General features: G+C 34.4%; 1 protein-coding gene across 6 annotated transcripts in view; it reads right to left on the bottom strand.

The window, feature by feature from the left end:
- The window catches only part of GABRG2 (gamma-aminobutyric acid type A receptor subunit gamma2), a 91,784-nt gene that overhangs the window by 49,131 nt on the left and 25,426 nt on the right, over window positions 1-17,227 (bottom strand). For 4 of the 6 annotated variants that reach the window (XM_063085825.1, XM_063085828.1, XM_063085826.1 and 1 more), the window contains exons 2-6: window positions 12,781-12,932; window positions 11,187-11,254; window positions 7,736-7,956; window positions 4,525-4,607; window positions 2,329-2,466 (exon numbers count right to left, since the gene is read on the bottom strand). In XM_063085825.1, the coding sequence (XP_062941895.1) occupies window positions 2,329-2,466; window positions 4,525-4,607; window positions 7,736-7,956; window positions 11,187-11,254; window positions 12,781-12,932 (662 nt within the window). Of the gene's footprint in view, window positions 1-1,001; window positions 1,005-2,328; window positions 2,467-4,524; window positions 4,608-7,735; window positions 7,957-11,186; window positions 11,255-12,780; window positions 12,933-17,227 lie in introns of all 6 variants that reach the window. The other 2 variants (XM_063085824.1, XM_063085827.1) reach the window with 2 other exon arrangements.

Raw genomic sequence — 17,227 nt, 5'->3', positions numbered from 1 at the left:
GCTATGTCACATTTCAGGCAATATTCTTTCCCAGTTACAAAAGAGGCTTTTTAAAAAAAGAATACATTTACTAGAAATCCAGGAAAAAATCTAGGAAAAAAACACGTTATAGGAATGGCTAAGATTCAGAAGACTTATAATTTGAACTTCTGATAATTTCCCAAGAATATTGTTAATGTAACTTTGTAGATATTAGCTAGTTATGGTGCTATGCTTCAGAGATAAGAATGGCATCAGAAATTCAACCAATGTCAGAAACTTCCAATGATTATAATATCAATTGTCACATTAATCAGGTTGCCTCTCAGTATTGATGCTAACTTTTTATTCAGCCCTTTCTCTTCACAGAGGCCATTGAAATGGTAGTGCACATAAATACAAACCGGTAAGAGCAAGGAGTGGAAAAGACCAATGTGAAGGCTAACCATCTGATCAAAATTCACAGAGGAGTTGATGAGATCAGTGACATGATGCTACTCAGTATCAAATCTAGTATTATTTCAGTACAATTTTGCTGTGATTTCCTTAAGAAGATTCATAGCTTTACGGGACCTTGGTAATTCTCCTTGCCATGCTCAAAGTAAATAGATAATTTTCTCCTGGAAATATATTTTAATATAGACAGTGAATGCCCTAGATCGTTCTCAATATGAAACCCTGGAGAGAGGGTAATGTTAGACCTTGCGATGGAAAACCAACCTTTCCACTACCGCCATTTGGTCTTAATACCACTCTGGGCTCGAAACGACCAACAAAAAATGTGCTAATCATGAGATTGTGGCTTCTGTTTTAGGGTGTTGGAATAATTATAGAAATATGAATACACAACAGAACTTACTGCCTGATTTCTCATTCTCAAAGCATGCAGAATTGGAGATTATTTTTACATTTGTTCTTCTTTTGGAACAAATGAAAGATTGTTGTAGCACTTGATCAAGATTTCTTGTGAATAAGGGAACATAAAGCCACTTTTCGAAACTATGCTTGAGTATCACTTTGACCTTCTTTCAGATTCTTCTGGCAAAATAAAAGAACCTTTGGGAGAAACTTGCAAATGCTGAAAACAATGTTAAGGCAAGATAATTCTTGGATTTAGAGAATGGTGTTTAAGGTAAAATCTTAAATTTTCAAACTTTGCGTAGGTCCTTAATTTGCTTCTCTCTGTGCAATAATAGAACAAGAGCTTATTCCAAATTATTCAGCACAAAACTTTGTCCTGTGAATTCTAGAAAAATAAAAGTCACGTACATGTGACTAAACCAACAAAAAACAGCTCAACTCATGGAAAAAGATTTCAAATGATATGTTTTAATAAATGGTAAGCTGAGGATACAATGCTTATATTTGAAATGAGGACACATTTAAATTTACATATTTTAAAAGGAGTAGTTGGAATAACCTGCACGGAGTGTATATTCAGCATTGCAGAAGGTTCAAACTGCCCACCCAAAGATAGATCTGGTCTGGAAATGTATAACTTGGCCCACTTGGGGTTTTAAATCAATTAATTAATACCATTAAAAATCATGAGATTTCATATAAAATATTGACTTTTAGCCTCTCTTGAAAAATCTAAAGTCCTGACCACATGATGCCTCATTCACACCTGATAATTGTAACTGATATTAGTAAGAGCTACTATTGATTGAGTGTTCAAACATTGCGAGGTATCATTCAAAGCATTTTACTTATTATTATTATTTTTTCTTTTTTTCATACAGACAGCATCCCTGTGATGCACTGGGTGTCTGGAGAAGCTGATCCCCTCAGGGTTTCAATTAATTTGCCCAATATCTATAGCTGACAACCGATAGAGTAGGGATTTGAATACAGGTCTCTCTGATACACAGAGCTTGGTCTCTTATCCATTGGTGGAGCCAGTCTGAAGTATTAAATAACTGAATGGAAAATGAGTTCATACCCACTATGGTAACTTTTCTGCATTTTTGAAAAGCTCATTCTCCCTGTGTAATTATTTTAAATGCTGCTATTTCAACGTATTATAGAACACATTTCCTAAAAAGAGCAATAAACTTAACCTAATATATATTTTCTTTTTTTAATAATCACTACCAGTTTTTTGCTTAAAGAAATTAGAAAATAATCTACTAATCCAATTTGAATCCAATTTGTTTCAAGTTGTTAGGATCTATTTATATTTATCCATTCTACTAGAATACCAATTATAATTTTCTCTAGAAAATTAAACACTTCATTTAATTTTCTGAAGATCATTTGTAGACACATACTGACAAACTTTCTGAATCATATACACCAGAATTTTAACTTTGGAAGTATCTCTCAGAATTCTTTTCAAGTGAATCTTACCAGAAGTTGTCTTCACTACATCTGTGGTGTTTCTCAGTCCAACAAATGAAAACTGATAAAGCCTCCAAGATCTTGTGTCACCCACTTCAACAGAACTACGTTTCCATTGATAAACAATTTCTTCACGTGGATAGCCATCTGCCATGGATGGGAAAGCTCACATTAAAAATAATTATAAATGAACATATGTAGCAACCACTTCTAAGAACAAGATGCTGAGACAAGTACTGAGAGAGAGGTCGAAGTTAGATAAGGATCCTCAACAAAAGGTCATTAGAGTAAGGGAAATAAATACAATGACATCACATCATAATGGGAAGTAATATGCAAAAGTCAGAGGTCAAAATGACTTTTAAAAATCACTTAAATTGCATGGAAGGTATACTCTACATGGTTTCAGATATGCTATATGCATACTTTACATTGTCTACAGTAATATATAAACAGTGATCAGTGTGTAATAAATAGTAAATATGCCAGATACTGTTTCACAGTCAATAAGGCAAGATTTTGAGAGTCATCTAGAAACAGAAAATAATAAGAAAGAGCAGACTCAAATCCCTCTTAGGGCAAGCATTTAGAGTAGAAGATATATTTGGAAAAAGTAAGCTCAACTACTTAACATTTTATCTCTCTCTCTCTCAGTTTGTTTGGACTCTCATCTTAACATACATAGGAATATATAGTTTAAAGCACTAAGGAAAAATGCCAAGGAGAAAATACCAGTGAGTTTGATACCAAGAGAGCAGAAAGTCTTCATGAAAGAGGTATTACAGGATAAAGTAATGGTTATGGGTACTGTTTCCTAGCCATAATACCCTTGGCAAATTTCTTAATCTTTTTTCTTCTACGTTATTTGCTTCCTTATGGAGATGATAATAGTACTTATCTCATTAAATTGACAGTCAGTTTATGTTTGATAGGTGGATAGACATTATTATTAAGTAAACTGTGGAGGATGAACTTCTTCAAATAAAAATAAATAAATACAAACTAGGTATCTTCTCAGCTATTTGTCTAATAACGCCATGTAAAGATAAGTCTTGATTATGGAGGCTGATTGACTGCTTGGCATAAAATATTGTATATTTCCTCCTTTCTTTTCCTTTTGGCTCAACTCTTTGTCTATGATATGTTTATTAATTAAGGAGTGAGGAAAAAGAAAAGAAGATCCTTAGAGAATTAATTTTATAATTAAATATGTTTTGTTCTCCGATGAAGTAAAACATAAACAAAGATTAATAATGGAACTTTTCTAAATATATGTGATGTACAGTTATATTTTTCCTCTGTTTCCTTTGGAATTTATGTAATGATTAACAGGTGATTGCTCCACTAGTCAATGGTTCTATTTTCACTATGGTTATTATCATTCAGTTGGTTATTAGGAGTCTCCTTGACTCCCTGCCTGGGAAATTATATCTATAGAAATATAATTTTGAAATCCATAATTAGGTTTTTATTGTACCTAATATACATAATTGGCAGACTAAAAATAAGGAAGAGGTAAGTGACCTAATGTGGATGCTGAACACACAGTAAGGCAAAGGTTTTCAGAAACTGAGGCTTGATTGCCTTTGGTTAGGTCAGGAAACATCTGTGAAGGTTACTAATGCCTAATCTGTGTTAGAATTATCACAGATTCTCTCGCTATACTCTACTATCTGGTAATAATAATAATTAATTAAAAGTAATCGTACATTTTATTGAGTCTTATTTTGTGTCAGATAACATACCAAACACTTTACCTTTATTATACTAACAAAACAATGCTGGTATGGAAGAGGTCTTAACTAGCAATGTGCTGCTGTGCTCCCCTCCTGGGCCCATGGAAAGAAGTGGGTAGCGGATGGATAATCAACCTCTGCACCCTTTCTGTTGAGTCCAGGCCCAGCTTTACAGTCTATCTCAACAAAGGGCTCCAGGCAACCACTGTTGATTTATTAAAAGTTGCAACCCAGTGAAACCTATTTGCAATTTCTGATAAGATAGATTTTTTTCTTTTTTTTTTTTACACGAATCTCCATAATAGGGACAAGTTGGGATTATAACGAAAGAGACTGTCAAAATCTTCAAAGTCAACAACAGAGCTTAATGTAATTTTGTAATTCTCTGTGATTCTCCCAATCAATTGACATTGCAATCAGAAAGACTATAGGTGTGAGGGGTATAGAATATAGAAAGAATACTACTTACAACTGGAGAACTCCAGGGGGCAGGAGTGTTCGTCCATTGGAAAGTTGTGCAACTGTAACTGGCACTCAGCATCAATTGTCAACCTAAATAGAAATATATTAAACATGAATAGAACATAATTTTTAAAATGTACTTTAGCACAATTTCTGTGGCCATTCATCTTTGTTCCTGGAGGGTATATCTCACATTCTTATTGTTAACAGAAAGTGATCCTTACTGAAAAATAACCAAGTTCAGAAAAAAATTATTTAAGACAATGTAGTCTATTTATTTTCACAGATGAAATAGCATCTTATTCACCTCAATTTTATTTATTCAAAATTTGTTATCAGTTGAGTTTTTGTTTTATGGTTTTGGATTTTTTTGGTTGTTTTTTTTTTTTTGGCAAATTAATTGCACACATGAGATTGCTCAGGAATATATTTAGCTTAATTAACAGAACAAACTGTTTTAAGGACTTAAGCTCATTTACTGTTTGCATGTAAATGAATGCTGATAATTCTCAGATCTTATCTGCTAATTAAAGCAAGTCCTTCTGTTTGTAAGTACTTGTTAGCTGTTAACTTTAAATTGCTATAGGTGAGTTTAAAAATATCTATGCTGCACAAAGGAGTATAATGCATTCTTAAATGGGACACTATGAGGTCATTAAATAGAATGTTATAGAGTAGAAGAATACTGAATGTCAAACAAGAAATGTTAAATACACATACACAAATATATTAGAAAAATGTTTGCCAGTTTCAATTAGCTTGTGTCTGGCATGCATATTAAAGCCTACAGATTTTCAAAGACCCAAGTCCTAGACTTAAAGAATTAAAGGAATCCCAGATATTTTGGCCATGTTTGGAGAAATATAAACATAATTCCAAATTGTAATGGAAATGAGTTGATGATTTTTTAAATTTCATATTTTTTAGCTATATTTGTTATAGCTAAAAAGTTGAACTAACAAACAAAAGTGTTGAACTAACAAAAGTGTTATTTTATACAAATTTACTTTAAAAGATTTTTAGTTGGCATGACTTATTATTCTGTGATATAATAGAGCAATTACTGATCTTGAAATATATCTCATGATAATTAAGCGCTTAATTGTCTATGAGATACTCGGTAAAGTGAATTGTTTTCTTATTTAGTAGGTGTTATTATGGGTTTATTATACTTGAACTTGTACAAAGTCACATAACTAGTGGCACAGCTGAGATTTGAACCTAGGTTTATCTGTCTCCAAAGCTGGAGGTTTTACATTGTTATTCAACAATTGCATTGCTCTTCAAAGAAAAGATTAGTTATATTCATAAATGAAATTACAATTAAATTTGATATCTTATTAGAATTATTTCTCCAAATTAAACTGGACTTATTAAAATTGGAAATAATATAGATAGATTGCAGATAAATAGATACACACATATACATTTATCCGTACATGCAGATACCCACACACACACTCCCTCATAGCTCAATATAGATAAGAAACCGGAATAAAATTATCTCTACATATAGATTGGTAACCATTCAAAGTATGATAGAATATCATGAGTGACATTTTTGATATGGCTCCCATAATTAAATGTCATAGTGATTCAGCAAATTAATAGAAATCAAAAAAATGACTACAATGTTATGAGAACAATAAAGGGACTTGGAATAGAGTGATTGACTTCATATTTCAAAAGCTAGACCAAGCTCTGTTTTATCAGACAGACTTTAATTTCCACTGGATTTTAATTTCAGTCATTACCTTATCTCTAATTTAACGAAACCCACGAAGAATACAAAATACATGCAATGAATTTCTTTTGTAATTTTGGCCTTTTTTCCTAGTAACTGATATAACTCCGACAAAGGTTTTGGAGCCATTTTAAAGTCTTATTCTCTGTATGTTGAATATTATATATGGCACAACATATATGCCACAAGTACATTTAACATAAGTCATTGTGAAGCTAGATGTTTGAGAATACTAAGATCTAGAAGAATCATTCATATTTTTTTACTGAAAATACATACAAATAAATTTAATATCTGCTATGCTTAGTATGTATCAGGCTCATGTTAAGCACTTTATATATCATTCCATTTTGTCTTTGTAGCAACTCTATAAGGTCAGAATCATTATGTCTATTTTATAGAAATTAAAGAAATAAAAGGTCAAAGATTTTTCTCAGTTGTGGTCCTGGGGGTGGGGGAGGGGGAATGGGGCGGGGGGAGATGCCTTCTTTCCTGGTAATTTTCATTAGTTCTCACTTAATGCTTCTAAACAAAAATGTAGCCAAGTAAAAACATCATACTATGCAAACGAAACTTTCAGATATCTTCCAGCACCAAGAGCCCTGCTACCAGAGAGCTGCCCCTAAGATCCTGTATCAAGAAATTGTGAAGAGTTGCCCTAGATCATACAGATAGCAACATAGAGAGTTAAAAACCAAAGCCAGATCTGTCTAATTCCTGAGTCTATGTACTTATAAATTGTGCTGTCTAATAATTTACTCTCAACAATGAGAAACTTCAATGTAAATATATTTTAAATGCATGTAAGTATGAAGTGCTAAGATAATGGCATAAGATACTGTTTCCTAATATTTAGTTTAGAAGATGAAAAAAGCTCCTTCAACTTTCCCCAAAAGATATCTATTCCCCAACTAGACAATAAGTTAAATCAAACAGCCTATAAATGTAATAAAGAGAGGGGAGACAGGAAATGGAAGATTGTAGATTCATAGGTGCTTGCCATTGTGCAGCTAAAAATAGAAGGATGCATGAAGATTTTGATATCAAAAATTCTCCTTTATCAATGATTTCTTTGGAATCAGAGACATTTCCAAGCATAAGAGCTGGTGGTCTCAAAGATGACTGATTGTGTTTTAGTTTCCATGTTCTAAAGTAGCAAGACACACACACAGAAGCCAAGATTAGGGTAAAGTCGGATGGTCTTACAAAGGCAAGAGAAATGTCACTTGTGAGAAAACAGAGTTATCACCAGCCATAAAAAATTAAATAAGTTCTATTTATGATTAGTGCTGTGAAAAAGGTCATTGATAACAGAAAGAAAAAAAAATCTAATTTTGTAGTATCATGTACTATTTGACCAAACATGCCAACCATAATGTAGGCTTGAAATTTTTTTCTTTCATTTCTTTTAAGGAAGTATGGTTGATTTTGTTTTATTTCCAGCAATTACTCTTTTCCTTTTCTAACAGCATACCTTAGGGTGTAGAGCACCCGACCATCATTCCAGATTCTCAGCATCCTGTTGGGAGTGGTTATCCAGTGTGCATCAGCCTTTTTAGAGTTTCTGAAGAAAGTATCTGGAATCCAGATTTTCCCCACCATGTTGCTATTCAGTCGGAGGACTTTAATGGTGCTGTTAAATTTCAAACGTCTGTCATACCATGTTTGGGCAAAAAATATGTCAATTGTATATTCCTATATTAAAGAAAAAGATAAAACAGAATGTTTATAATACAGTAAGATTATATTGCAGAGCACTGGTATATCTCATTCTTTTCTTCATTGACAATATGAGGCAAAGCCACTAAGGCTTTGAGCAGTCCCAAAAGAAGCACAAACTTTGCTGAGGAGGCTACTGCCTCGCCTGTCTTCTGTAGATCAGTTTGATATTTTTATGAAAAAGTAGACCTGTCCAAATGAATTTTGGCAAAAGAGCTTACTTCTGATACAGTCATTCAGTTTCCATGTCTGTAGAGCAGTTTGTCGTGATTTTGAGCCAGCTAATTCTTTGCTGTGGAGAGGGCTGTCTCGTGTATGGCAGCATGTTTAGGAGCATCCCTGGCCTCTACTCAGTAGATGCCAGTAGCAATCCGCCCACCCTGCTGCTGTAGACAGGATACCCACACCCCCAACCTCATCGAAGCTTCAATACCCACTGTAAAGGTTGAGGTTGGGAAATCCTATTAGCGTAATTGAAAGGCTGGGCCTTGAAGAGGTGAGTAGATTGTAGGACCATGACATAGTGAATGTATTAATAGTGGTGGTCAGGGGCATAGTTCTGAGGGCTTTAAAAGGAGAGCGCATGAGGAACTCTCTCTCTCTCTGCTCTACCATTTTCTGCCATGTGGGACCCCAACATTGCTGTAAAGCCACCAACTGAAGAAGACCCTCACCAGGTGTGTCCTTGGGACTTTGGACTTTCTACCCTCCGAAACCGTAAGCAATAAATTTTGGTTTCTTACAAAGTACCCAGTTCCAGGTATTTTTATAAGCAACAGAAATGGACTAATACACATGCCCCCACCCCTGCCAAGTTGTGACAACTAAAATTGTCTCCAGACATTGCCAATGTTTTCTGAGAAACAAGTTACCCTGATTCAGAACCACCACTGTAAAGTGAAACAAAGCCCAGAATACTTGAAAAACATCCTAAGCTGGAGATTTAGAGGCTGTTGCCTCATAATAAAGTGGGGATCCTAAAGAGCCTAACTAGTTAGGTTGTGTGGGGATAGAAGAGGGAACACACATAAATGTTTTGCACTACACCTGGCAGAGCAAACACCCAATGAAAAGTAACAATATTTTTTCACTATTTATTATTGTTATTTTTTTTCTCTAAACAAGATGAAACTAACCAATTAAAAAATAATTTCTACTATTGTGCTAATCTCTATCACAAAGCATATTCTGACATGCTATAATGACATATACCTCCTTAATGACTCCCCTCAAGTACTTATCACTAAACTAGAAAGTAGTGACTTCAGTCTAAGAAAAGCATGCATCGTGTAAAATTCAGATCATTAGGCCTGGAGTCAGAACACCAGAGTTCTAGTTTGACTACCATATTTAGAGATCGTCTTTGAGGAAAACACCTTTTCTCTCTGGGTCTCATTTTCCTCATCTTTACAAATGAATAGTTAATCCAAATAAATGCTTTGGGACCCTCCAGCTCTACAAAACTAAGATTCTTCACTTTCCGTCTCTGTCTTCACCGTGATCATCATCCCGACTGTTGATAGAGGCTGCTATCATTTTATTCTTGTTGATATGATTCATCAAGTATTTATTTTGTGCCAGTCCTCCAGCTAAACACTTTTCATGCATTATCTCACTTAATAAACCACCTTATGTGAACAATAAAAACAAAGAAGGAACTATTATTATACCAAACAATAGGTTAAAATATTTGGTATTGACATTATTCCAACTAACTGTTCCTAATCATGTCTTGCATTATTTTATAACGTGACTTTAAGCATTCCTATAACTGGGGAAATTAAAGAAATACAGCAACTCACTGTTCTTAGAATACGAGAAGTAGGAAAAGGGGTTCATCCACACTTCCTAGTGCAGTCCCCCAGAACCCCCGCCATTTTATGTTGAAAAACATAAAGAACCAGGTACATTATTGATTTTCTCAAGAATACACAGTCTCTCTGGACTGGTCTAGAATCTGCTTCTTTTGACTCATTCACATTGTTCTGTGTTCTTTCCCTGCACCAGCTGCCACCTTTTCTTATTGAAATTGATGGCATTTCCACTGGGGTAAGTCATGCCACCCTTGTTCACCATTTAGTTGCATATATGATGTCTACGGGTAATGAAAAGGTTTCCTATTTTATGAAATTCTTTGTCCATTAATTAGTGATGTGCCAAGAGATAGAATAATTAAATAATTTTTGATCGACCTTTTGACCAAAATTGAAAACAAAACCACACACACTCACACACACACACACACACACACACACACACACACACACACACAAATGAAAAGCTTTGATTTTTCAAACCAGCATTTCATAAACTGCAATTCTGGAACAATTCTTGGGACTGTTATTTATTTCTAAAAGAAAAATGTCTAAAAATTCTAAGTTTAAATAAACTACGTATATAGGTCTCCTTCTTAGATACTTACAATTTACATCAGGATACTAGAGATTCTGATAATTTTAGCTGTAAAGAAGTGTCAATGTTAGAATTTATTTAATGGTTAAATGAGCAAACATTTGCGTAGAGTAGGCAGTAGTAGTATACTTTTTATCGCCCTGTTTGAGAACAATTAAAGTTTCTTATCTCTCTTTTTCTGACTTAGAGTGTCTTTATTTAGCTTTGTAAAAACTGGTTTAAAGTTATAGTATAACCATATTATATTATATAATGTTATGTTATGTCATATCCCATTCTATTCTCTATTGTATTTTACTCTATTATATTTTATCATGGACTCCAGTCTACTTTTATTTCAGATTTGGATAGAAAGTGTCATATAAGAACAAAGTTACATTTATTGTTACACCTGATGCACTATTTCCTCTGAGAAACATTTCTGACTTAAAGCATACTATGCTATCCCCACACCATCAATATTCTAAGAAGCAGTGGAGTACTATATTTTCTTTTATAGTAAGTAGCACTTGGCAAGTGCACAATGATTGTTAAATTATAATAGTATAGGATAATTTTATAACATAAAATTAATTTTATACATATGATCACATTTAATTCTCATCTCAAAAATCCTCTGCATTTAATTATCTTCATGCTACAAGAGAGAGGGGAAAAAAAGATTTGAAATATTGTCTTTCTCTTCCAAATTCTTGAAAATAATTCTTTTTATTGGCATGTTCCTTTCTATTTCCATAAAATTTCCTTTCAAACATGCTAATAAAATAGACAAAAAATTTTATTGTGAAACTCACCATATTGATAGCGTTCACTGGACCAATGCTATTCACATACATGTCTGTATGAATTAAGGTTGGTTTTACTGTAAAGAGAACCATAGAAATATGTTCATATGGACAGGTACAAAATTTTTATGTTCTAGTCTTTGTTTTCTAGAATAGATTTATTTAGCTACGTTAGAAGTGATTTATTTGTAACTAATTTGGTACCAGTTACTAATTCACTATATCAGAATAACTATTTTGTTTCCACAGAAACATTTTCTTTCAAGTATGTAAATGCAATAAGCAAGCATAGCAGAATTTTGAAACTGATTACCCCTTTAAAACTATATACAAATTAAAAAATCAGAAAAAATAAAAAACACTGCTCTTAGCTTTTCTTCATTCTTCTCTCAGATATCATGAATTTTACCATTTTTCCTTTAAACCCTGAAATCTATTTGGGCATTGTTAACTGACTTAACCCATTTAGGAAAATAATTACTTAGTGACCCAGAAAAAAAGGTATTAGAAACATAAAGTAGTTCTAAAGAGCAACATGTAATATGAATTGTTTTTGAAATGTTTCTCCCTGTTGATTCCTTTTATGACCACATTACCCTCACACACCTCTAGACAACACAAAAATCAATCTTCCCCAATGACTTATTGGATGCTGTGACTTCATAGATAATATGAGTAAACCATATGGAGGCCCATTACACAACTATCTGTCAGAGAGCACTGACATTAAAAATCTGTAGTATAACATCCATGACCAAATGCATGTGCTCCATTTTCATTTAACATTTAATGAACAAGGATTCATAATATCATTCTGGGCTTCAATTCAAAAAGTACATCTGTCTCATCTTTATCCATTTTCCTTGACCTAACTCTCTCTGGTAGATTACCAGCATTTACACCTTTGTCTTCACCTCAGCAAGGCCATTCCTCTGCCTCTGGACTTTGGGCTTGACCAGTTGACTTGCTTTGGCTGATAATATAGAGACAAATTGAGTGTACCAGTTCTAAGCCTAAGCATAAAGCCTTATGAGCATCTACTTTCTCTCTTCTTTTTTTCTATTGTCATGAGAGGGATTCTCCTAACTTGTCTGCTGGTCCCAGGAGTAGAATGAGAGATGCTTAGAGTACGGCTGCCCTAAATGAGCAGCCCCAGCTTGGCTTAGCCTAACTTTGCCTATCCCCCTGCAAGGTACTAAAATATGCTCATTGTTGCATGCCACTGTGATTTTGTGACTGTTTGTTACAAAGCAATAGGTAACCAATATATCCTCTCTTTACTATTATTTTCTTGTTCATTTTTTGATATTACTTCATAAAGAAGTTGCCACTTTTTTGCTACAGCATCTCTGGGATACGTAGGAAAATTTGAGTTGCTAGCTCTCATGCTTCACCTGAAAATCATGTCTTCGTTGTGAACTTATTACGCCTCCCACCCTCAGGCCTAAATGCTATTTAAACGCTTTTTATTTATTTTTACAGCATAGAATAAAAGTATAATTTAAATCTTTCTGGCTCTTGAAATATGCTGGTAGTTTCTTCTAATCAGGTAGACATATTTATGTGTTCCTATCTACAGCACACCACAAAAACTTTAACATACCTCCTATATCAGGTCGAAGTTTATTGTCATATCCTTCCAGCAGGTTGTTTAAGATGACAGTGACATCGCCCTCAGGAACTTTTGGAGTCAAGACCCATGTTTTGTTAGAAGCATAATCTTCATAGTCATCATCAGATTTTTGGCTAGTAAAGCTAAGAAACCAAAAATATTGGTCAAGAAACACATAGATTATACCCAAGTTGGCTTTCACTCACAGACCACTGGTGAAAAAGAAGAAAGCAAGTGGGATTGCAGGAACATATAAAACATTGAAAGTTCTCATCTGATAGTCTAAATAATTAGACAGCACAGAGAAAGATTAAAATGTATTAAAATATATTCTCCAGTTTTCCAGAATGTTCTTCCCTCTCATCTATAAACATACCACATTGTAGCAGTTACTTTTGCCTTTCCCATATTTGATGTTTTTCCTACCCACTTGCCCAGCCTCCTAAAGAACGTATGAAAAAAAAAAAACTATTTTCGTGAAAGTGATGCTTAAATCATAATGTGGTCTAAGAATTCAGGCATAATGTCTATTTCGCTCTCCTTTGAGAAGTTAACTGGCTCCAACCTATTAATGAAAGTAAGAGACTGATAATTAGATTCACTCCCACAAACCGCTAGACGTGCCTCTCTCCCCTCAATTGAACTACTTAGGAGAGCTCAGTCTTGCTGCTTTTGCTTCCCCCGGGGAGTGTGTGTGTGTGTATTTTTTTTCCTCACTTGCACTGAAGACAAGGGCGGTTCATTTATCTTTGGTAGTTAAGAACCCAGTACTATGAAGAAAAATGTAGTTGCAGATTTTAAACCACCTTTATTACAGCAGAAGTTCCAAAGCTGGAAACTCATACCAATGGTTAATGTACTACAATCATAAAAATAAAATGACCTATTTGACTGATCAAAAACTCACATAATATCCTGTGATTCAGTCTTAGATGCCCAAACTCCACTGCACACACAATTGGACTGGAAGCTAACCAAGACTGACTTTGGAAGGGAATTGGAATTCCTATCGCTTACATTTTCCTCTGCCCCAAATTCCACCCCCTCCCCTTTCATGCAAGATGGTTAAATTTTCCAGATCTATCTAGGGACAATGCAAACCCTTGTGATAGCTGCCATTTCCATTCTTACCAACACCCGGTGAATACCAGTTACTTCTGTGGTTTAGGATGAAACAGAAAAAAAGGTAACCTTAAAATACAAAATGTTCCACCCCCATCCCCATTTTCAGTTTATTTTCCTAAATATATGATATACAATGGATCTTGTCAGATATCAAATAATTGCCCATTACCATTAATATACATAAATTCTCAAACCAGATTTATCACCTTTCTTCATTCATGCTCAGTCATCAAATACATACACACATGTAATGTAGCGATGCCTTATGTATATATGTATATATAATTGTGTGTGTGCATGTGAATGTATTTATGTATGCCTATATCTTGAAGACTAAATATTGTAAAAGAAAAATGATTATGTGATTAATCTGGTTTGAAAGTAAGGATGAAAGATGAAGTTCTAAGAATAATCACTGGAATGGATCCACATAGTAAGTGAGTAGAATAATCTCCTATTTTTTATTCCTTTAAAGCTGTTTGAATAGGAGACTCATTAAAAACACATCTACAAAAACCTGACAGAGCCAGCATCTTACATCTCGCATTTTTAGTGGGCATAGGAAAGTTAAACAAGCATTAATTTCATAGAGTGGCCATAGTGGGTATGATGGGCTGGACAATGCTTCAACCAATTCCCAAAGAGAAAAGCCTCAGTGCAAGCACAGAGACCAGTTACTTGCTAGGAAAATCCCTATTAGGCCTCAACTTATCATTTCTCCAGGGCACTGCTTAACTCTGCCTAACAGAGCTCTAATCCTGTGCCCAAATCATCTTAGTAGTTTAGTGGGAAAAAAAGAAAAAAAAAAAGAATAAAAGGGCCCGGGCAAAGAAAGAATTTTTCAAATCAAACCCCTCCAATAACTCATTGAGAAAAGAATATGGTTGGCCCATCAGATGTTATAATGAAATTTATTATGGAGTTTAAATTGTTTTTGCAAAAGTGCCTTTTCAAAAAATTTCTATCTTGCTCTCTCTCTCTGTCAGACATCTGTACCTTAAATTTTCTTCAAGAGAAGGAAATGTGCATTAAATCATTTGGTTTGCTTGTTTATGGTGCCTCATCACAGTAACTAATAAATGATCCTGACGTGACTATATTACTTTTATTGCTATTATCTGGCAGTCCAGGAGTAAAAATACATTAAGCAAAATGATAAGGGATACTTAGAAGGAATGCCACTTTCCATAAGTGCATCAATAATTCTCTCAGAATCATCACCTGGTAGATGCCAAAACAATAGTCAAATTGGTTATTTCATATAAAAGTGTGGGTGAAAGATTTATTCACACTTCAGGATGTCTACTTAGCAATAGAGTGGTAAAATAGAGTAGAGAAATTAAAAGCATATACTCGGGAGTGAGGAAGTACTAGGTCTGCTTTCTGGATTCATGTCTTGTGTCTTTTACTTACTGTTTTATTACCTTGGACAAGTTATTTAACCTTACTAAGCCTCAAAGTTCTCATTTTTAAAATAGAGTTAATACTAGTACTTACACAACATTCTTATGTAAGGTTAAGATGATGCTTATCAAGTGCTTTCTTAGCACAGCGCCTGACACATAGTCCGAGAAACAGATTCATTATAATCATTGCTATAAAGTGACTACTGCTATATTTATAATAACAGCTCCAACTATGTAACTAAAACCTAAACCTACAGATGCAATTTTAAGGCTTTTATCTAATACGGACCGAGGAAAACTAAAAACAGATGTTTTCCAGGAAGAAAGATAACAAGCCCTTACATTATAAATATATATTTTTTTCTTTACAACTTTCCTAACTGAAGTCTAAATTAAAGGGGCTGATGCATAATCTGGGATTGTTTCCAGATTTGTCTTAAGAAACAAAACAAAACAACAACAACAAAAACTTTCCTCGTTCAACGTTGGCCATTTCTTCATTTCTTTGTCTAGAATTCTTTGGAGGTAAGAATCTCTGCATTCACAAATAGGCTATCTAGGCATGTTGAAATCTGACCAACAGATGAGTCATTCTGTGGGATTGTGAACTCCATGAGATTGCCTGGGCAGAAATTGACTGATAATGATTCAAGAACATTGACTTAACTGTTGTCTGGGATGAGCACAAATATAAACTTGAACTCTGGCTAAAGGCACCTACCTGAATGCAACAGCCTTTAGAAGTTATTACTCCTGTGTTGCCCTATAGTTTTAAAAATATTCTTATAGAGGGAAAGAACTGAAATCGAAATTACTCTTAAACTAACTAAGTATAATTTTTTTTGTCATATGAGTGACAGTTTCTGGGAGACAATGTCAGAAAAGGTGTGGAGTTTTCATCTCTAAATATTTTCAAAAAATTGTCAGAGAGTCCTCCGATAATGAGCCTTGGACCAGCAGTATCAGCGCCTCCTGGGAGCTTGCTAGAAATGCAAGACCCTGGGACTGAGCCAGAGTCCTCAATCAGAATCGTTCTTAAAAAGTTCCTCAAATGATTTAAATGCATATTATAATTTGAGAATATTAGTCATAAGATGGTTAGATCAATGGTACTTATCTTGGCTGTGTGTGTGCGTGTGTGTGTGTGTGTGTGTGTGTGTGTGTGTGTGTGTGTTGGGGGTGGGCTTTGTAAAAAACACAGATTCCCAGGTTCCTGGCTTAAGTCTTTTGAATCTGAATCTCCAGGTTGTAGACTAGATTATTTGTTTTTATTTTCAAATTTCGAGTTTTATGCATAGTTTGAATTTAAGCATGATTACCAACATGAATTTATATTTATATTTGTAAGCAAAAATAGTTTTTACTTAGGGAAAAATGTGGCTTATAAACAAAACAAATACTGGATAGACATTGTTCGATGAGGGGTTGCTAATCATTATGAAGAAGATCCTAAATATTTGAATTTTGGTACATATTCTGTATGTTTTCCACTGTGGAGATTAATCATGCAGTTTCTGGAATTTTATATATTTATTTATTTTTTGTCTTTTTCGTGACCGGCACTCAGCCAGTGAGTGCACCGGCCATTCCTATATAGGATCCGAACCCGCGGCGAGAGCGTCGCTGCACTCCCAGCGCCGCACTCTCCCCAGTGCGCCACGGGCTCGGCCCTCAGTTTCTGGAATTTTAAATTTTCATCTAGGTATTTCAGATTCCCATAGATTTAATAAAGTTCTCCATTTAGTGGAGGTGTGGAGGGGGCAATCTAGTCATTGCACTTTCTCCAGATAGTAGAACAGCAAACATTTCATTGAGAAATAAGAGCATTTGTCTTCTGATTTAGATATCCTTAAATCCATTGGTGTTTGACATCCTAAAGACAGAATATTCATATATATTTTTCTTTC

This window comes from Cynocephalus volans, chromosome 2 (assembly GCF_027409185.1).
Source record: "Cynocephalus volans isolate mCynVol1 chromosome 2, mCynVol1.pri, whole genome shotgun sequence".
Classification (NCBI taxonomy): Eukaryota; Metazoa; Chordata; class Mammalia; order Dermoptera; family Cynocephalidae; genus Cynocephalus; species Cynocephalus volans.
This window is presented reverse-complemented; position numbering and strand designations above follow the sequence as displayed.